The 22,513-nt window shown below is 36.6% G+C and overlaps 1 protein-coding gene across 3 annotated transcripts in view; it reads right to left on the reverse strand.

Annotated features, from left to right (window-relative positions):
* Positions 1–22,513, reverse strand: part of PIK3R4 (phosphoinositide-3-kinase regulatory subunit 4) — a 62,137-nt gene that overhangs the window by 3,212 nt on the left and 36,412 nt on the right. For all 3 annotated transcript variants that reach the window (XM_045538541.1, XM_045538550.1, XM_045538536.1), the window contains 7 exons: positions 20,210–20,411; positions 18,183–18,370; positions 16,810–17,020; positions 14,364–14,529; positions 10,721–10,885; positions 5,870–6,081; positions 2,920–3,051 (listed from right to left, as the gene is read on the reverse strand). In XM_045538541.1, coding sequence (XP_045394497.1) covers positions 2,920–3,051; positions 5,870–6,081; positions 10,721–10,885; positions 14,364–14,529; positions 16,810–17,020; positions 18,183–18,370; positions 20,210–20,411 — 1,276 coding nt within the window. The remainder of the gene's footprint in view (positions 1–2,919; positions 3,052–5,869; positions 6,082–10,720; positions 10,886–14,363; positions 14,530–16,809; positions 17,021–18,182; positions 18,371–20,209; positions 20,412–22,513) is intronic.

Here is a 22,513-nt window from a genome sequence, read left to right on the forward strand (position 1 = left end):
AAAGACACTACCCCTCAGGTATTTTTAGCAGGGGGACCCTGACTATATATACCAGGCTCCATTCACCTATTAATATTTACTAAGCCAGTAATATTTACTACAGGCTAGTCACTGTGCTAGACACTGAGGAAAAGATGGCAAACAAAGCAGAAATATTCCCTGTTTCATGGAATTTCCATTCTAGTGGGAATGACAACAACAAAAAAATGCAATGGCCCAGAAACAGGAATATGCTTAGTTCAAGGGGCAAGTTACTGTGGCAGGAGCAAACTGAGGACTGGAGACGAGCAGGAGTAAGGACAGTCGTGCTAGTCACTTTCCCTTTGCTGCTGTAAGGCTGACCTGAATGAACCACAGGTGTACCCTCTGGCTTTTTGAAAGATGGGTTCAGCCTGTGGTAGGCTAAATAACGACCTCCCAAGACATCCAGGTCCTATTCCCTGAAACCTGTGAATGTTACTTCATATGGCAAAGTGACTTTGCAGGTGTAATTAAGTTAAGGACCTTGAGATGGAGGGATTATTCTGGATTATGCAGGGGGGCCTTAAATACAATCACAAGTCTCCTTGTAAGAGGCAGGCAGATCTGACAGGAATAGCAGAAGGCAATATAACAATGAAACAAGATGCTACGCCACTGGCTCTGAAGATGGAAAGGGCCATGAGCCAAGGAATGCAGCTATAGAAGCAGGGAAAGACAAGGACACAGATTCTCCCCTAGAGCCTCCAGAGGGAGTATACGGTACCGTTGCCACCTTGATTTTTGTCCACAAAACCCATTTCAGACTTCTGGCTTTCAGAATTGTTAGAGGGTAACTTTATGTTGTTTCAGCCACCGTGTTTGTGGTAATCTGTTACAGTGGCTACAGGAAACTAATAGTACAGGCCTATGTGGAGCTCCAACAGGAAATCAAAGGAAGGGAAGAAAGCCATGTCAGTCACCTCAGGCTGGCTGCATCCCTCACCTCAGAATCACTGCTCCTCTCAAGACCGCCTTCTCTATTCAACTTCTTTCCAAATTCAGTAACCAGACACTCCCCTCACGCCTTCTACTGCTACTCTGCTGTTACCAGTCCTATATTACTGTGCTATTTTTTGTGATACCCCTAGACCCATATCTTTGTAAATGGTTCCTTTAAATTATCCTACCTTAGATGTGCTACTGTTTCCTGTTAGAATCCTGACTGATAAGGAAGGCAGAAAGCAAGAAAGCAGATCCCATAAAGCCCTCTGGACCATTGTAAGGCGTTTGGCTGTTACTTGGAATTAGAAGCCAGTGGAAGGTACTGAGCATAAGAAAAAATAGTCTCAAGAGATACAGGCAGAAGTGGGGACATTGCATTAATGGGGGCAAGAGATTACAGTGGTCTGGACCAGGGAGGCAGTGATGGAAGCAGTAAAGAGTGATCAAATTCCGGATATATTTTAAAATAGAATTTGCGAGACCCCGTCTCTACTAAAAATAGAAAGAAATTATATGGACAGCTAAAAATATATATAGAAAAAATTAGCTGGACATGGTGGCGCATGCCTGTAGTCCCAGCTACTCGGGAGGCTGAGGCAGGAGGATCGCTTGAGCCCAGGAGTTTGAGGTTGCTGTGAGCTAGGCTGACGCCAAAGGCACTCACTCCAGCCCAGGCAACAGAGTGAGACTCTGTCTCAAAATAAATAAATAAATAAATAAAAATAAAATAGAATTTATAGGATTAGCTAATAGACTGGAAGTAGAATGAGAAAAAGAAGGGTCAAGGTCAACACCAGGCTTCTGCCTGAGCACCTGGCAGAAAAGAGCTGCCACTGACTGATAGAATACCATCGGGAGCAGGTTTGTCTCGATGCAGGAGGCAGTGGTGGAGGCACTCAGCAGAGACAAAATCAAGTGTTCACTTTGGACATACAGAATTTAAAATGGCTACTAGAGATCTTTGGGGAGATTTTAAGTAGACAGATATAAAATTATGAATAAATCTGGTGGTTAAAGCATGGGACTGCATGAATCACACAGGGAGCCAGTGTAGGAGAGGTTAAGACTGAAAACTGAGCCCTGAGGCACACCACAATTTATAAGTCAAGAAAATGAGAAGGAACTAGCAGACCAAGAAGTAGGAGAACCAAGAGAAATGGCCTTGAAACCAGGTAAGTATTTGGAAAAGATGGAAATGATCAACTGACCAAATGATAAGTCAAATAAGAAGAGGGCTCAATAATGGCCGTGGAACTTGGCAACATGGTGAGTCTGACAGCAGCAGTGTATGAGATGGGCTGCAGGTATGAGAAGGGACCACAAAGAGTTTAGAGGCAAGAGGACTAAGGAATAAACATAAGAATAATAAGAGCTATTATCTGTCGATCATTAATTGTGTGCCAGGTTATGTACTTTACATACTTTATCTCAAATCTTTACAACTCTACAAGGTAAGTATTTTTAACCATACTTTACAGATAAGGAAAATCGATTTCAAAGACCTGTCCAAGTGTCTCACCCAAGAATCCATATGAGAAAGTGTGAGTACCCATGAGGGTAGGGACGAGAAGCTTGTGAAAAACACAACAGAAACAGATCAATAGGAAATGGCAACTAAGAAGGATGAGTCAAGGTTTCTAACTCATATTTCTAGGAAGATGGTGGCAGCTTTAACAAAAATAAGGAACACAGGAAAAACAAAAGAAATAGAATAAGAGATAGCGGTGGACAATTAGAAATGGAGGATGGTGGTGGTGACTGATGAAATCATTTCTGAATATAATAAATATGAAACGACAGTGAGATACTAGTGGTGAGAACTTCCATGATCAGAACAGAATCAAGCATTTGGTTCCTATGTAAAATTAAAACTCAAAACATTGAGTTTTGGCAGCAGGATAATATATACTTTCCAAGGAAATTCCCCAACACATGAAAACCAGCCCTCCATTTTACCTGCAATCACCCAAGACTGATATAGAGGGTGCATTGACAGACGCCTGATTCGAGCCCTGGAAGGATGACAGTGACTTGAAATTGGCAACTGGAACCTCATGTCCCAACAAGCCATGGTACCACTGCTTGTACCTTAAAGAAAAAGGCACAGAAAGATTATTATCTAATAATCAAAACACAGTAGGCTGCATTTATACAAATGGTAAATAGCATTAGCTTTGTATGAATTTAGTTTAAAACTGCCTGAGTCACACACAGAAAAAGGCTTTGTTCTCATGAAGCTGTCTCCCTAGTTTCAAACAGCACCTTTAGTTGTTAAGTAACAGATATAAAGTGCTTATCAAAATGCTACCCTAACTAGTGTAAACTGAAAATGAATAATTCATTAATTACTGATACTGCTATTAATTGCCAAAGGCACTCCCCAAAACAGAAGCTTTTAAGAAGACATAAACTGAACTTGGTAAGTCAAAATGTTCAGACTGCTTTAAATAACCAGAGATGTTTTACTGGCATTCAATGATCACTTTACCAATCCCAGTGTAGCAGGAGCTTTGTAACTATTATCAGATGTCAATCATTTCCATGGGCCTTTTCTCCAAAACATTCTGGAGACAGGAATGGCTGTCCAACCACAACAGAAATTGGTGTGTGTGCTTGTACATCTGCCCATGACAACTTAAACCTGAGAGAGAGAGAACACCCTCCTCCTCCCAAAAGAATAATGCCTATTCTAACACTGAGCAGCTGGTCATGACAAAGGGACAGAGCACCTTCTTGGACTAGTTTCCAATCCCAGTGAAGGGAGAGTTAAAAGGGGATAAAAGGGGCCGTTGGGTCCCTCTGCTTGTCACCCTGCTCCACTCCAGGAAAATGACTCAAATAGCCACAGGCAGCATTGGCCGCCCTGCTCAAAGCTGATCAGGGTACCTGAGAGGCATGTTGTCATTTTCTAATTTGTTAGGTGTGTAATATCTACTCTTCTAAGCCTGGTATTATATCTTCCTGTACCTGTACATTATTCACAAAAAAGGCAAAAATATGCATTCCATATAAACTATATAAAAAATAACAAAGGAAAGGGCATATACTTAATGATGTAACAAATATTAAGTTAGAGAATCTAGAAAACCTAAATTCAAGCACAGAAGATTATAATTCCTTTACATAAAAGTGCCAACTGGAAAAGAATAAGATGTGGTAGTTTCTCAAGGGTCAAGTTCAAAGCACTATGAGGGAAAGAGGTAAAACTTAAAACAAAGGAGAGGGGAAAGAGGCAGATGGGAAAGGGAAGATGTTGATCAAAGCATGCAAAGTTTCAGTTAGGAGGAATAAGCTTTAGTGACCTATTACACAGAATGGTGACTATAATACATAATAATACATAGTGTATTACAAAATTGCTAAAAAAAAAAGTAGATTTTAAATGTTTTTACTACAAATAAGTATGTGAGGTGATGGACCTATTAATTAGGTCCTTAAATCATTCCACAATTAAAATATATCAAAACATCACATTGTATCACATAAATATATACTATTATTATTTGTCAATTAAAAATATAATTTAAAAAAAATCAGCAATCCCATTCTTGGATGAATATATACTTGAAGTAAGTGGAAATTTATGTCCTTCCAAAGATTATCTGCAAATGTTTACAGTAGGTTTATGCAGAAAGGCCAAAAACTAGAAATAAATCAACTATCCATCACCTGGAGGACTGATGTACAAATTGTTATCTATCCATTTAATGGAGCATTACTCAACAATAAATAGAAATTCCTTATACATGCAACCACATGGAAATCTCAAAACCACATACTATACAATTCCATTTATATGACATTCTGGAAAACGCAAAACTATAGGAACAGAAATCACATGAGTGGCTTATTAGGGACTGTGACGAGGGCACCAAATGCAAAGGGGCATGAGAAAATTTTTGGAGGTGATGAAAATGTTCTTATTCTAATTGTGGTGGGGGTCACACTATTGTATTAAATATATATTTTTCAGAACTCATCAAATTAAACACTTTAAAAAATCAATTAAAAACAAACAGCAAAGAAGCAAGCAAGATCACTCGGTACAACTTCCGTCTCTGAGGAAAAGGGGGTTAAGAGGTACCTAAATGCACATCGGAGAAGGATACCAATTGGATATCAGACTGAGATGGGGGGTGGTGAGGGGATGGGTGTATGCCTACATGATGAGTGCATTGCGCACTGTCTGGGGAGTGGTCGTGCTTGAGGGTGCTGACTCGGGGAGGTCGGGGGGGGATGGAGGTGTGGCTGCATGGTGGGTGCCAGGCGCACTGTCTGGAAAGTGGACACACCTGGGGCTCTGACTCGGGGGGATGGGCGGGACACGGACAATGTATATAGCCTGAGCTTTTGTACCCCCATGAAGAGCTGAAATAAATAAAATAAAATAAAAAGAGGTAATAAAGTAGAAAACAGTTGCTTAGCTCTTCTCCCAATACCAGGCACTGTGATAGATGCTTTTACCTCATTAAATCTTCAAAGCAGCCCTTGAAGATGAGGATACTGAAACTCAGAGGAGTTAAGTAACTTGCCTGAAGTTATTGTAATGTAAAACTGTGTCTGCCCAAACACAAATGGTGTTTGCCTTGAATCAAACCTGCTGCTTCCCTGGCAGAATAGGAGAATGCCAGCAAATCTGATCACTATAATAATTATAAAATAAGAAGGATAATTTTTGAACAAGGACAAAAAGGAAAATGTTTTATGCACCTTGGGATACTGATTTCACCCTTTCAAACCTGTTTTTTAATGAAAAAAGTTAAATTTCAAGTGATCGTAACATAATATTTTTAAAAATGGGAAAAAATTACCAATGAAGAAAAAGGAGAAAACAGCTTTCACAACATGGCAACTGCAGATATTAGTGGCACTCAAAACCCATACAATGACTTGGAAGTAAGCTTACCAATGCAGAGCCAGCACTGATGGATGTCCACAGCAAAGGAAGTGATGAGGCCCGACTTTAAGTCATGCTTTAAAGTCCACACGTTACTTGAAGACCTGAGGTCCCAGCCAACTAGAGAGCCATTCACAGTGGCATAAGCAAGAACAGACTGTGCCCCAGAGTTGAAGTGATGCATGTCTACGACACAGCCATCCTCCTTCTGATCTAGAATTCTAGAGAAATACACAAAGCAAAAGGCAAAGACACTTCCAGTCACTGTAAAACATAGCACTAGTCTCCACTTAAGATGAATTTATATCCTATGGTCAAGAAATAAAAACTATGGGACTCCATCAAGACAATGATAGCTGCGACTTTTTAAAAAAATAATTCTAGATTTACAGAAGAATTGCAAAAATAGTACATAGTTCCTATATACTTTACTCAGCTTCCCCTCATGTTAATATCTTCTATAATCATAGAACATTTATCAAAACTAAGAAATTAACCTTGATATAATACTAGTAATTACAATAAAGAACATGTTCTGATTTTAACAGTTTTCCCACTAGCAAACTTTTACTGTTCCAGGATCCAATCCAGGATACCACATGGCATTAAGCTGTCATGTCTCCTTAAGTTTCTTATAATCTGTCACAGTTCCTCAGTCTCTCATTGTCTTTCATGACCTTGATATTTTCGAAGATTATTGGTTAGTTATTTTGGAGAATGTCCCTCAATTTCAGTTTGTCTGATGTTTTCTCATTATTACACTGAGGCTACGCTTTATCGAGAAGGATACTGGGGAAGAGATATGCCGTTCTCATTGTATCATTTGAGGGAGAACCTGATATTGGTATGTAGAGGTTGAGTATCCCTTATCTGAAATGCTGGGAACCAGAAGTGTTTCAAATTTTGGATTTTTTTCAGATTATGGAATATTTGCATATACATAATGATATACCTGGGGAGTGGAACCCAAGTCTAAACATGAAATTCATTTATGTTTCATATACACCTTATATGCATAGCCTGAAGGTAATTTTGTCCAATATTTTTAATATTGTGCATGAAACAAATTTTTTCCTGTGTTTTGGTTACAACCCAATGCATAAGGTCAGGTGTGTTATATTCCACTTGTGGCGTCATGTCAGCACTCAAAAGGTTTCAGATTTTGGATTTTCGGATTAGAAATGCTCAACTTGTATTACTGGTGATATTAACCTCAATCATTTGAGTAAGATGGTGTCTGCTATGATTCTCCACTTATTTTTCTTCCCTTTATAATTACTCAATATTTGGTGGAAATACTTTGAAACAATGCAGAACTCCTGTTCTGCTTTAATTTTTGCTAATTTTTGCGTCTGTTTGATGGAGCACACCTGGAGTGATGTAATGGTGACTCGCTCATTCCTTCTACATTGATTGATTAGAATTCTTCTGTAAGTTGTCACTTCTTCCCCATTAATTTATTCACTAATTTATATTAGTATGGACTCTACAGATATTTATTTTACTCTTTGAGTTACAATCCAATACTATCATTATTTATTTTGTTGCTCAAGTTGTTCCAACTTTGATCACTAGAAGCTCTTTCAAGTTGGCGCCTGTGCCCTTTCAATGTATTTATTTTTTAATACTTTCTAATTTTTTGGTACCACAAGATGCCCCAGGCAAATGTTTTATTTTCCCTGCCCCACCCCTGGAATCAACCAGTTCTCCTAAGAGTACTAGTTCCTTTTACTGGAGAATGGTATTTAGAAACAAAGATCTAGGCCCGAAGTACTCATTGCTATGGCAGTGTCCCAGATTCTAGTTCCTCTCAGTGGCCAGAGCTAAGATATATATTATGTATACAATTACTACTTCATGCATGCAGATATATCTATATTTCTGTATCAATTTATTTGTAGGTGTGTATATATGTATACTTATACATATGCATATACCTATATCATGAGTCTATACTGATAATCTCTAACTCCTATCCAGCACCAGAGTTCATTCTAGCCTTTGCCCCTTTCTTATTTATAACTTCTTTCTCCAACAGTGAGAAACCTGGCTCTATCTATCATGTATTTACTTATTTGTTCAACCCTAGTATACAAATAGTTTCAAAATTGTTCAACTACCTGAAATTGTTAAACTGTAATTGTTTAACCCTTAAGAAAAACAACCAACAAGAATATAGTACTTGAATTCACCTCCTTTTGTCATTAGCCTTGCAGTATCCAATTAAAACACTGTTTTCCAAAGTTGCTTAGGTTGGCTCCTTTATTCTCCATGCCCTTCAATATGATTATGCAATTCACGTGTAAAACAGATTCATTTTGTCACAGATTGCATTCCATCTTTCCCCTATATCCTGGCTGATTTTTTCTTAATTTACCTACAGTAAAATTCACAGCTGTGGTATACAGTTAAATGGGCTATGGCAAAACCTATGTATCTTCTACTACAGAATCACACAAAACCATTCCATACACCAAAAATTATCTTGTGCAGCCTGTTTGCATTCAACCTCTACCCATACCCTCAGCCTGTGGCAACCACTGATCTGTTTTTCTCCCTATAACTTTATGTTTTCCAGAATGTCATATAATTGGAAACACGTAATATATATCCTTTTGGGTCTAACATCTTTCATTAGAAAAATGTATTTACGATTCATCAATGTTGTTGCATGACTTCATTTCTTTACATTGGAGAGTACTATTCCACTGTGTAAGTGTAGTTTTTATTCAAGCTGAGACTTTTTTTTTTTTTGAGACAGAGTCTCACTCTGTTGCCCGGGCTAGAGTGAGTGCCCTGGCATCATCCTAGCTCACAGCAACTTCAAACTCCTGGACTCAAGCAATCCTCCTGCCTCAGCCTCCCGAGTAGGTGGGACTACAGGCATGCACCACCATGCCCGGCTAATTTTTTCTATATACATTTTTAGCTGTCCATATAATTCCTTTCTATTTTTAGTAGAGATGGGGTCTCGCTCTTGCTCAGGCTGGTCTTGAACTCCTGAGCTCAAACAATCCGCCCACCTCGGCCTCCCAGAGTGCTCGGATTACAGGCGTGAGCCACCGCGTCCGGCCCATTTTTAAAACTAAAAAGAAAATCATAAAACACACTGACCAGCCTCCTTGATTAGTACATATCATGCTTTCACACAGACTGTCTTAGTTTTATCTCCTAGATCAGGGGTCAGCAAACACTTTCTGTATAGAATCAGATAGTAAATATTTTAGGCTTTATGAGTCAAGTATGTCTTTGCTACATATTCTTCATTTTTTTACAACCCTTTAAAAATGCAAATATCATTCTTATTTTATGGATCATACCAGGCTGTAGTTTGCTGACTCCTTAGATAAATAATCATTTTTACAAACATTCTAATTCTGACTGTATTTCCCCATAGAAGGATGATGAAAAATCCAAGTGCCAAATAAAATGTGAAATAACCCCTTCCACAAATTCCAATTATTAAGAGCCATGACAACAGTTGATATGACTGAATCAAACAAACATACAAAAAACTTATGGCAAGGTTTCTTTGGAGCACACAACTGTCAGGCAGAGTGAAATCTAAACATCCTGGCACATTTCTACCAATTTAGGTAGTTAACATTTGCTTAAAGACAATAACATTCACAGTGAAAAGTGCTATTGGCTGAGAGCTAACCATGCACTGAATGTGCATGTCTGTGTGGCCTGTAGGCTCAGTCATCACACAGTACACTGTCCCAATACTTAATTTAATGAAACTCAATAGATATATTACTATATAGTCTTCTTCTGCTGAAACAGATTTTAGCAGGTATTCATTGTTAGTTAAAGGCCATTTATAGTATGCCCTGGACAAAAAGCTGCTCAAATCTATTTAGTGAATGTGTTGAAAATAACATATTTTTAAATACAAAACAACAAAAACAAAAAATCCTAGGTGACCCAACAAACATCCATTTCTGCCTTACACTACCCAGTGGCCATGACTTACCCACTGAACCAAAAGTCTCCTCATTCTGCCTTCTTTGGGGTCCACCTCTGCCTGGCATGCTGTTGTCAAGCACCCTGCTTCAGCTGCTAACTCACATCTGGTCTCACATGCTGTCTTTCCTCTCCCTTTCAAGAGGGCTATTGCTATTCATTTAACAAGTGGCATGTTACCACACTGTATTGAAATTGTCTGTCCACTTGTCTATTTCTCCACTAGACTGTGGATTCTTAGCATAATATATCTTCTTTGTCTTTAAGATACTAGGTATGTAACACATTCTGGTCAGTCAAAAACTATTTTACTTTTTAAATATCTCACCTTGTATGTGGTTTAACCTATAAGCAACCACAATGTACAAAAAGTGAAAAAAACTCTTAAATAAAACCAATCACTATTGTTTTAAAATGATAAGCAAATCATCTGTCTAAAAGCTCTTCTTTCTGTTCCCATCAACTTCAGAGATTTTAATGCTAAGTGACAGAATGCTAATAATGTTTGAGTTTTATTTAATGAAGAACACTTCACATTCTCAAAGTCAGCAGCTAGACAGAGTTGTGCTTTTAGCAGTTGAAACAGAAGATACAACTGATAATTGGGTTATTCAGACAAATTCCAGACTAGGATGAGCCACAAGTTCAAAGTTGCCCTCCTGACCTTTTGACAAGCTGGCAGAAAATTAGATACATAGACATCATCTTCTGAGACTAACCACATGTAAACTTTAAATTGGAAGCAGTTTTATTTACTTCATGGGCTTCAAAAAGAAGCACAATGTAAGAGGCCCTCAGTTGATCCAAACTACATTGCAGGGTGGGAGGAACAGTTAAGTTACCATAGTGCACTAAACTAAATGCAAAGTTCTAAAAAGGACAAAAGAAAGATACCTGCTTTGTAGAGGATGGATTTTAGGAGACTTGGGCAGCTTAGAAGCCTCAATTCCAAGAAGCTGGACAGCACCATTATCAGATGCTATGGCCAAATAGTGGGAGCCTTGGCAGAATGTGAGCGTCTTGACTCGTCCTCCAATTCGGCTATATGTAAGAATTGATCTGAACAAAAGAAAATATAAGACTTTATTTCTGAAATAATCTTGTTGCTAATATTCAATATCCACGTGACTATTAGCAAACAAAATTACTACTTTGAGGTCCGTTTTATCTCCCTGATCTCATAACAAAATTAAGAATCCCCCTTCAAAAACACTAGTACAAAATCACCTTTTCTTCTGATATTTTCAAATGGCCATCTTCACACACGTCTCTCTCTCCCACCGTAGAAAGACTGTTTCTCCTTTTTTCTAATCAGAAATCCCATACTTGTAGTCCTGATCCAATTCTCCTTGAACTCTTGGAAGACCTTAAACCCTTACTCTTACATGCTTCAGTTATTCTATAATTCATTACACACAGCCTGGCAGAGCAGGAAAAGCACTGGCTTTGGAATTAAAGAGTACTACAACCAACTACCTGTATGGTCTTGTCAAGCTATTAACCTGCTCTGTGCCTCAGTTTATTCATCTACAAAACAAGGATTGTCCTACTTTACCTAACTGGGCCACAGTAAAGATCAAATAATATATAAATCACAAATTAACATTCACAAATGCAAAATTTTATAATAGTCTCTCCTACACACATGCTGACCTCTCGAGCTGTCTTTTCTATCCTCCTCTAAATTTATTGCCAAACTTCTTGAATATATAATCTACACAGGGGTCTCCCAACTCTCTCCATCATTACCCTCCACATAGGTAACATCTCTACCCTTCTAAGAAGCCCACACCTTTAAAAGGTCAAAAGCCCCTAATCACCAAATTTATCAACGTATCTTTTGTAATTTATTTCATTATAAAAGTTAATATATTAATGTACAAAAATTATTAAAATACAGAAAACACAGAATAGTAAAACATTCATAATACCACCCAGAAACACTATTAACATTTTGATATATCTTTTCTATACATAACATATTCATATTTGTTTTTAATAAATATGGAATCTTTTATATATTTTTTACCAATCATCTCTCTCTAGTTCACTTTTTCTTAATAACAGCTTAACTGAGACAATTATCATATACCTTTCATATACCATAAAGTACATTTTAAAGTATATAAATCAGTGATTTTTAGTATATCAATAGAATTCTGTATAGATTGCTGCCATCTAATTCCAAATCATTTTCATCATTCCTAAGAAACCCAACAATAAACTGTCCTCCTAACCATTAGCTTTCATTCCCCTTTTTCCCTCTCCCAGCCCCTGGCAACATCTAATTGACTTTGTTTTCTATGAATTTCCCTATTCTGGACATTTCATATAAACACAGTCATACGTTATGTGGCCTTTTATACTTGGCTTCCTTCACGTAGAACACTGTTGCCAAGGTTTATCCACACTGTAGCATGCAATACTTCATTTCTTTTTATACCTGAATATTATTCCATTGTATGGATTATACATTTTGCTTATCCATTCATCAGTTGATAAACATTTGGGTTATTTCCACTTTTTGGCTATTATGAATAAGGCTGCTATAAACATTTGGGCATAAGTCTTTGCGCAGTCATATGTCTCAAATGCAATGCCTACAGGGGGCTAGTCGGTATTGCAGATAAGTAATGACAGTCAGGGACAAGGCAAGGGCAGATATGAGAATGCCAGCATGCTCTGTCTCTCACATACACTTGTGTTCTCTCACACCCTCTCTTTTAACATTGAGATAAAATCCAAATACCACAAAATTCACCTTTTTAAAGGGATTTATAATTTAGTTACCAAATTTTGCAACCATCACCATCATCATTATTTAATTCCAGAAAATTTCATCATACCAAAAAGAAGCCCTGTGCCCATTAGCTGTCACTCCCCAGTGCTTCTTCCCCCAACTCCTGGCAACTACTAATTTACTTTTTGTCTCTCTGGATTTGCCTTTTTTGAACATTTAATATAAATGGAATCATACCATACATATGATTGGTATGATTTGACTCTGTCTTCTTTCACTTAGCATAATGCTTTCAAGGTTTATCCATGTTGTAGAATGTAGCAGTACTTCATTCCTTTTTATGGCTAAATAATTTTCCATGATATGGATTCACCACATTTTATTATCCGTTTATCAAGTGATAGACACTATGGTTTCCACTTCTTGGCTATTACAAATAATGCTGCTATGAACATTTGTGTACAGATTTTTGTGTGAACATGTTTTCAATTGTTTTGGGTGTATACTTATGAGAATTATGGAATCATATGGTAACTCTTTACCATTTTGAAAAACTGCCAAACTGTTCTTTAAAGTTGCTGCACTATTTTACATTCCCACCAGCAATGTATAAAGCTTCTAATTTCTATGTAGATGAGATTCAATTTTGATTTCTAGTAGGTTTCTCTTCAGACCAAACTAGGCAAAGAACAAATAAGAGTATGACAAAATGGGGCGTGTGTGTGTGTGTGTGTGTGTGTGTGTGTGTGTGTGTGTGTGTACAGAGAGAGAAAAGGGCATGGCAGACAGACTGAAAATTAAGTAGGTATATAACTATAAATCTAGAATACTTATAATATTTATCAAAATCACATCATGCATATTTAAAGTTTTAGGGATTTCAAGTCATAAATTATCTCTTTCTTGTCTACAGCAATGGGGCAATGGTACAATATTTGTTTTCCTTACATAGCTAATCATTCCATCATTGACTTTTCTCTTGCTTGTAGTCCATCTAATCCATTCAACAAGTCTTGGCTCTAGCACCAAAACATCCAGAATCTGATCATTTCCCACTACCTCCCTGTTACCACCCTGGCCGAAGCCACCATCTCTTACCTGAATTACTGTACTAGTCTCCTAACTGCTTCTGCTCTGCCCCTCTTCAGTCTATTTTCAACACAATAGCCAGAGTAATTCTGTTTTCCTCTAATTCAGATCATGTCTCTCCTCTGCTCAGAACTCTCCAAAGGCTCCCCATCTCACTCACAAAGTCCCTTACAACAGCCTATAAAATGCCCAATCTAATCTGACCCCTTACCCTTCCCTCTTGCTCACACTGCTCCAGCCACACAGACCTTTCTGCTGTTCCTCAAACATGCCAAACATGTTTCTTCCTCAGGGCCTTTGAAATTCCTGTTTTCTCTGCCTGGAAATGCTCCTCCACAAAACAACCACATGGCTCTTTCCCTCGCTTTTTTCAATTTTTTCCTCAACTGTCATTTGCTCTGTGAGGCATTCTGTGGACAGTTTATTAATATTTAAAATTCTACCCTACCCTTATTGTATTCCCTGCCCCTCTTTCCTGCTGTATTTTTCTCCATAACATTTTTTTCCATCTAACAATGTTTCACTTATTTATACTTTTATCATCTCTCACTTTCCATGAGAAGGTAAGCTCCACAGAAGAGGGATTTTTGTCCACTTATCATTGCTGTATCCCTGCCGCCCAAAACAGTGCCTGTTACAGAGTAAGAACTCAACAGTAAGTATTTGTTGATTTGAATGAATGAACTGATCCAGTCCCGAGCATGGTACCTGGTGGTGGTGGTTTTCCCCTCCATCTTTTGGCTGTTCCAGATTTTCACTGTGCCATCATTTGAACATGTTGCAAAAAGTGAGTGTTCATCAGAGACTCTAATTCGATTCACGGCAGATTTGTGCTCATGAAGATGTGCAACCAGTAGCCCTTTAGGACGCCACCCTAAGGTAAAGCAAACGAGTGTATCTTAAATTGTAGTTTAACTCTCACTCATCCCCAAGTTACAATCACCAACAACCACCTTGAGAACAATTATTAAGGACTAAATAATTAAAAGGTATCAATAGCTAGCTAATACAGAGTGGTCTACTAGACCAAGACACATTTATTAAGATATGAAGATAGCAATCAAGTCTTGCTCAAATAGCTTCAGAAAGACTGCACCTGGGCCCCCTCTCCAGTATCTGACAAGGCAAAGCAGTCACCTGCTACCCCTAAAAACCATGACTGCTGACTCAGTAGCATGAGTAACGATTACCCTAGTGTGAGGGAACATGAGAGTCTCCAAGACCCAACTCCATCATACCTTAAATGTGTAACCTTGGGCTACTTATTTAAATTCTTTGAGCTATACTTTCAAATGTAAAATGAGGAGTATATTACTTAATCCAAAGGGTAACTATATGGATAAGCAAGATGTAAAAAAGAGTGTAAGACTGTCCCTAGCTCACAGTAAACATGCAAATGTTGGTCAATTGCCTCCCTACCTGCAATCATTTATTCTGTGATATCAACATGTTAGTAAAAACGGTATTATAAATTACAGCCCCAGAATGTTCATGTTCTGTCCAGTACTTTATGATATATAACCTTCTATGTTCTGTTATGTATATTCTTGTGTATTAATTTCCTATAATAAATTATACATTCCTTGAGGCCAGAAACCGTATCTTATGCACTCTGAATCATTCACAATACCTAGCATAGAATCCTGCACATAACTGTCTTCAGTGTCCGATGAATAAATTTTTTTGTATCATACTAAGTATAACATTTCGTTATATTTAATATTATTTGATTTTAAAATAAAACAGACAGCTATGCTGAAACTCATATTGTATTAAGAGTAAGCGTTGTGCCTAATAAAGCGGTAACAATGCCATTTTAAAAATGATTTCTTTTTACCTAGAAACAATAATGAAACCAAGACTACTGCCAAATCTGGCTTACTCTAAGACAAAAAACAAAACGTTTCCCCTTGGATCTCTAGCTCATGTGTGGGAACAACAGCTGAATGTGCTTTTTAAGGGTGAAATGCTGAATTTGAAAGTCATCAAAACCACTCTGTCAAGAAGTCTAGATAATCTACCAGCTAGGTTGAACATTTCCCTCTAGAGAAAATCAATTCCATACAACCACTCAAGTATGAAAAGAAAAAAAGCAAGAGTCCAACAGTCATTGCACATTCCTTGAACCACAAAATTTGACATCTTTTCTGTGATTTACTAAATAAAACGTGTAACTCCACTAAGTATAAAATATCACTTATAAAGATAGATTCTATCATAAAATAGATAGTTTGTGGTCAACTTTTTTCTTTATTTAAAGCAGGGCCAGTAAATAATACTGACTTATACCACAGAAACAGCTTAAACATTCCAGGATATTTATTTTAGTAAGAAAACTTAAGTGACCAGAGATGCCACTTAACAACATTAACCAGCATCTTTCCGAGTCCACATCAGAGGCCCACAGGAATTCACATGACTTTTAAATGTCTACACATAAGCACACTATGAATTTCTTCTCAGAGAGTTTAAGTTAAATTTTTGTTATTAAAATGTAAGTATAGAAACTCATACAACTTTTTTTTTTAGAAATCTACAAATCTAATATCAAAGACAAGCTCTGCCACATTACACTGGGCAAGTCTGTTAAAATAGCTGAGCCACATTTTCATCAAGTATCTCTAAATTTCTTTTAAACCTCCTCAGAATATAGAACCGTATCCCCAAAATCTTAATGTTGATAATCATTAAGTGGTGGGATTATAGGTGATGCTATTTTCTTTTTTAAAATATTCATTATTTTCTAAATTTTCTACCTTTTTCTTACGAAATATTAATAGATGCATGTTAAACCCTCCAGAAGTTAAAAGCAAGAAGTTTACTCCAAGAAGCCTGGCATTCAATGAGAAAGTGGCATGACACTAAGCAGGTAAGACTTAGTACTATAAATGGGAAAAATGAAGCACAGACAAGACTAAATTATTAAGTAACCAGCCTAAATATGACACAGCAAGTTGCCCCCAGAACTAAAAAGATCCAAACTCCACAAATAATGACTTAAGATTTCTCACTTATTATAATACTTCTTGCTCTGGGCTTCCCAAATGACAGGTTTCTTCTTACTTCCTTTGGTAATTAAATACCAGTTTCCTCCCTTAGATTCTAGTCTCAGGCACCTAGTTGGACTACAACTACCTATCAGTGGAACTTGTACCAGGTGGTGGTGGTTTGCTCTCCCATTCAGCATTTTCCATCATTTGCTTAGCTATCCTCTCAGCATTGCACTGCTCCCGCTTTTGTTGTATAAGCTGCTGAAGTTCAGTTTTACAAGTTGTGATCCGAATCTGGTAAGTGGATGGTAAAATTGTACTACTTAAAACCTGTATTACTGGTTTTTTATTCTGGACATTCATCACTTCTGAAACCTGCAAAACAAATAGAAATTATAGGTCTTCATGTCATAAGCAAAGTTACCTTGAAAACAAAAATGTACCCATGTTCTATCTGTGCATTATATCAGCTTTTTGTCCATATTAATGTACCAGTTTTAAAATCTATTTAAATAAATGACATTTTCTCAAGGAAAACCTAGTTAAAATAAAGTTTAACCACAAATGCTAAAATTCTAACCTCTACATTTAGGTAAGAAATTTATCAGCATAAAAATAACATTAAACAAAAATTCTCATTAATTTAAATGAAAAGAAGAAATGGAATTTCAATTTTATCAGTCTGGTTCAATTAATATTTTCATTTAAAATATGATTGGCTAGGGAAGAGTTACCTTAAATTACAAACTAATTTCAAATACAGATGCTCCTTGACTTACAATGGGGTTATATCCCAATAAACCCATCATAAGCTGAAAATATCATAAGTAGAACACACACTTAATACACCTAAGCTACCAAATATCACAGCTTAGCCTAGTCTACCTTAAATATACACAAAACACGTTAGCCTACAATTAGGCAAAATCATCTAACACAAAGCCTATTTTACAATGAAGTGTTGAGTATCTCACATAATTTATTGAATATTGTACTAAAAGTGAAAAACAAGATGATTATATGTAGAAAAGTACAGTTGCCACTGAATGTGTATCACTTTCGCACCATATAAAAGTACAAAAATCATTCAGTCAAATCACTGTAAGTTGGGGACTCCCTCGGTTTGTCAAAATCATCATGACATTTACCATACATAGCAAACTTGGGACATCTTCCCAAAAGTATTTTTGCTATTTTACAAATATAACTATATTATATTGGAGGAGGAATTAAGAAGATTTAAAAGGTCCACTATAGCCCAATTATAATCACAGTTCATACTAATGTCTTCAACCCACAATTTCAGATCACTTTTATTGGCAAGTACTCTAAAATGAGACCTTTTTGGTATTTTCAATAACTAGATTTCCCCTTGGCTATAAAATTAAAGATAAACCTGTCTTAGAAAGAAATATGTCCTTTCTAAAGGACAAGTCATCACATTGATTTATCCATTATAGTGTCCAATCTTTAAACATCCAAAACAGCACAATGGGATTCTAAGACACAAAAAGGACTACTGCCTAGGTAACAGTACCTGCGGAGAAGTTGACAAAGGGACACAAATGCCAGCAGAAGACTCAGAACGAGGAGGCTTCCCGGTCTGAATCACTTCTTGGTCACTCCCTTTAGGTAGGACCTGTGGGACGTTTGGTGGCTCCAGTGACCCAAACATGCTTTTCCATTCTTCATTTACATTTGAATCTTGTTTTACATGTTTTCTAGCTATGAAAATACATTCAGAATAGTTAGTCTGAAGGTAGCCTTTAAAATCAGTATGTGCTTTTCCTGCCTTTGGGGCAGCAGCAGGGAAGCAATGGACTTCACATCCTATTTGTTCCTTAAGATTTCCAATTTATTCATATTTATATATCAACTCATTAAGTCTCACTTCATCTCTATGGCAGATGGAACAGATGTGCTTTCAATGGTGTTAATAATTAGACCTAATTGCATTCTGGTTTCCTGAGGCTAGCTCAGTATCAAGTAACCACTTTATCTAAAGAAGTGACAATAAAAACTTCTTCAAATGTCACTGACCACACTGCTAAATACGACCTCTCCATTTCCAGGATCAGTTACTTCGGAAACAAAACAACAACAAAAAGGAAAAAAAAGAACGGAAGAAATTAAAAAATCAATTGGGATATAGCTACCTCCTTACTATACAGACAGATAAGAAAGCCTTTATTTTTATCCTTGTCCAATTACAAAAAAATATAAGTAACACAAAGTTCTGGCATTACCAAAATATAGCATGAATTGTTCCCAGAATTCTAATAGCCTGATGCATAGTCCTCCAACTTCATAAACCTCATAGACTATATTTTAATGATATACTATCATATTATTTTGAAAAATAGAATAAATACCATTTCAAGACTTGCTTTTTCCCCCGTATTTAACTAAATACTTTGAACATTTACATAACCACTCCTCTATTAATGAACCTTTAGATTATTTCCTTTTTTTCCACTGAGAACATTTTTACATACATTTCTTCACATGGCTGTCAGTGCTTCTTAGGATCAATTTCCAGAACTGAAAACAGTGAGTCAAAGAGTAAGGACATTTTAAATTATAGTGACTAACGTCAAACTCCCTTCTAAGAAGAGTATGTTCAATTTATAATCTCACTGACAGTGTATGAAAATGCCTATTTCCTTGTAGCCTTGACAACACCAGGTATCATCAGTCTCTGCTAATCATATAGGAATAAAATGGCATCTCTCATTGTTTTAATTTGCATTTATTATTTGACTTTTCACATATATGCATTTCCCTTTTTCTATCAGTTGTCTGTTCAAATACCCTTTTTCTTTTGGGGTGCTTGCCTTTTTCTTATTAATTTGTATGAATACTTTATATTTATGGATGTAAACCATTAAAAATTATGTTACAAATATCCCAAATTTGGCAATTAGAGGCTTATTGTAAATATAATTAATTAACTGCCCTCAAAAATCTGATGCTGTAACAGAGGAATTTTTAAAGGCATGTACTTGACGGTGAATATATCTACAAAAGGGGTATATACAAAAACCTCATACGATCAATGTCAGTGTCACAAGAGCTAACATTTCTAAATATCAAGACTGCAAATGGTTAAGGCTTCTCTAGTCTCTACTCTTTTGTATTTCATTATTAGTAGCAAAACCATTCTTTTAAATGCATTGGGTATTATGTACTAATAATAAACCACAAACCTTTCTCTCTTTCTATATAGACTATTGCCTTTAGATTGGTGATTTAAGGATTAGAAAAACAGAATTCCATCTTCAATTATATACCTCCACAGTGGAAACATGATTTTATTATAAGCCTTTGGAATTAAGCCTTGGTTTGTCACAAACAGAGCTGTGATTTTGGCAGGTTACTTAATCTCTTAATTGTTAGTTCACTTCCCCACTTTTCCTCCCCAAAATCTCCCTCCTAAGTAATGGAGTCACTATATTTGAAAGTTCTGTATCTGAGAAATGGGGCTTTTTATTATTAATTAGCTAAAAAACAGCCTTATGAAATAACTAATAATAACAAGCTAAACACACAAACAAATGTACTAACCCCGTTTGTCATCTGGTTCTTGTTTGGTTTTAACAAGATCAACTTGTCTCCCAGTTATGCCTAAGGCTGCCAAGTCAATAACACCTTTCTGACTACTATCATGAAGATGGCTCTGGTCCACTATATTGGCCTTTGCTTTATTAGATTTCATCATGAAGTCTTTCAGTGCCAGAAGTTTGTCTTCCTCTTCCTCTGTCATTCCCTAAATCCAAATAAAACCATATATTTTAGGTTATTCTCACAAGCAATAACAGGCCTCAGAATAACTAACTAAAAGGTCAAACTACCCAATTTAAAATTGAAAGAGAATGCAAAAGGAGAAATTTATATTTAATGAGTATGTGAAGGCACTCTATGATATTTAAAATGTTTTACACAACTCAGGCATTGATAGGAATGATGGCTGAATTGTAAATCTAAGCAATACACCCAGTAGCGTTCTAGGATAATGGCTGGAGTCAGACTACCTAGGTTCAAATTCCAACCCTATTACTTACTATCTGTGTGACATCGGGCAAGTTACCCATTTTCTTGGTACCTCTATTTATCTATGTAATGAGGATAATTACTATCACCCATCTTATAAGATTATAGTGAAATTTTAATGTGTTAATCCACCTAAGACACTTGGCACACTTGAAACTGACAAATACTAAATAATTAATTTAAATAATTAATTCAATGTGCAACTTAAATATTAAGGTAAAAGTGGCAGTTCTACATTTTCCCCTTTCCAACCATCCACAGAATCCTCTAGTACCTTATTATTATGCAAAAGAATAAAAAAACAAAACAAAAAAAAACACATTCATTTAACACAATGGCTGTTCCCCTGGGGCCTCAATCTGGAATCCCACTAGAGTTTAAAGTAACATTCGCGATTCTCAAGGCACAGTATGATACAAACCAACCCTAAGAAAGTAGAAAGCTAAAAAGCAAAATAAAATTGCATTAAAGTACAAGAATCATAGAGGGATCCTTGACTAAATTTTTCCCAGTGTTCACCCACAATTCTTGGTTTATGTTCACCCCTCCTAAAATTCACTTTACGCAGACAATTCTGTTAGTCTATGTTTTAGTCCACAAAAGGGAGGGCCATAGTAAGGGCCATAAAAAGGAATGAAGTACTGATACATACTACAATATGTGGAACCTTGAAAACATTAAGACCAGTGAAAGAAGCCAGACACAAAAGGGCACATATTGTGTGATTCCATTTATAGGAAATGTCCAGCTTAAGCAGATTCATAGAGACAGAAAGTAGATTAGTGGTTGCCTAGGGCTGGAGGGAAGGGAAAAGGAATGACTGCTCATAGATACAGGGTTTCTTTTTGGGGTGATGAAAATGTTCTGGAATTTAACAGTAGTGATATGGTTGCAAAGCTTTGTAAATGTACTAAAAATCAATGAATTGTATACTTTAAAAGAATGAATTTTATGGTAGTGAACTGTATCTCAATTTAAAAAATAATCCTAGGACTGCACCATCAGAAAAAAAAAAAAAACATCTGACAAGGACATGACAAGAAAGGAAAACACAGAACAAGCACTCTGTCAAGGACAGAAAGCATATACCATGGTGGTCCCATAAGATTATAATGGAATGGCCCTACACAGGTGCACCATTTTCTATCTTTTATATTATATTTTTACTGTACCTTTTCTATGCTTAGATATGTTTAGATACACAAATATTTATCACTGTATTACAACTCTACAGTATTCAGTATAGCAACATGCCATACAGGTTTGTAGCCTAGGAGCAATAGGCTGTATCATATAGCCTAGGTTCATAGTAAGCTGTACCAGGCAGGTTTGTGTAAATACATTTTATGATGTTTGCACAGCAATGAAATCCTCTAACAATGCATTTCTCAGAACATATCCCTGTTGTTAAGCAATGCATGAGTGTACCAACTTTATGGACTGGAAGAGTCAATACTGTCAAGTCTTCTTAATGTCAAGACTTGTAATGTCCTTGTCAGTTGGTTTTTTGTTTATTTGTTTCTGATGGCACAGTCCTAACATTACAAGTCTTCTAAAGTCATTATCACCAAAAACAACATAAAACAAAGGAATATTTGGTTCCCCTTTTGGAATCAGATGAATGAGGGGATAAATGACAGACAAATGAATATGCTAAGCACTGACATTTCAGAGGAATATGAGTCAGTGAGTTTTAGTGATTTTATCATGACACCCAGTAGTGAGAGCTGGCACTGAGGGAGCAGCAGCAGTGGGAGGGCTTCGGAGAAGAACAGGAAGAAGCAGAATGTATTAACAGAAAAGCTATGGAAACCACTC

This window comes from Lemur catta, chromosome 1 (genome assembly GCF_020740605.2).
Source record: "Lemur catta isolate mLemCat1 chromosome 1, mLemCat1.pri, whole genome shotgun sequence".
Lineage (NCBI taxonomy): Eukaryota > Metazoa > Chordata > Mammalia > Primates > Lemuridae > Lemur > Lemur catta.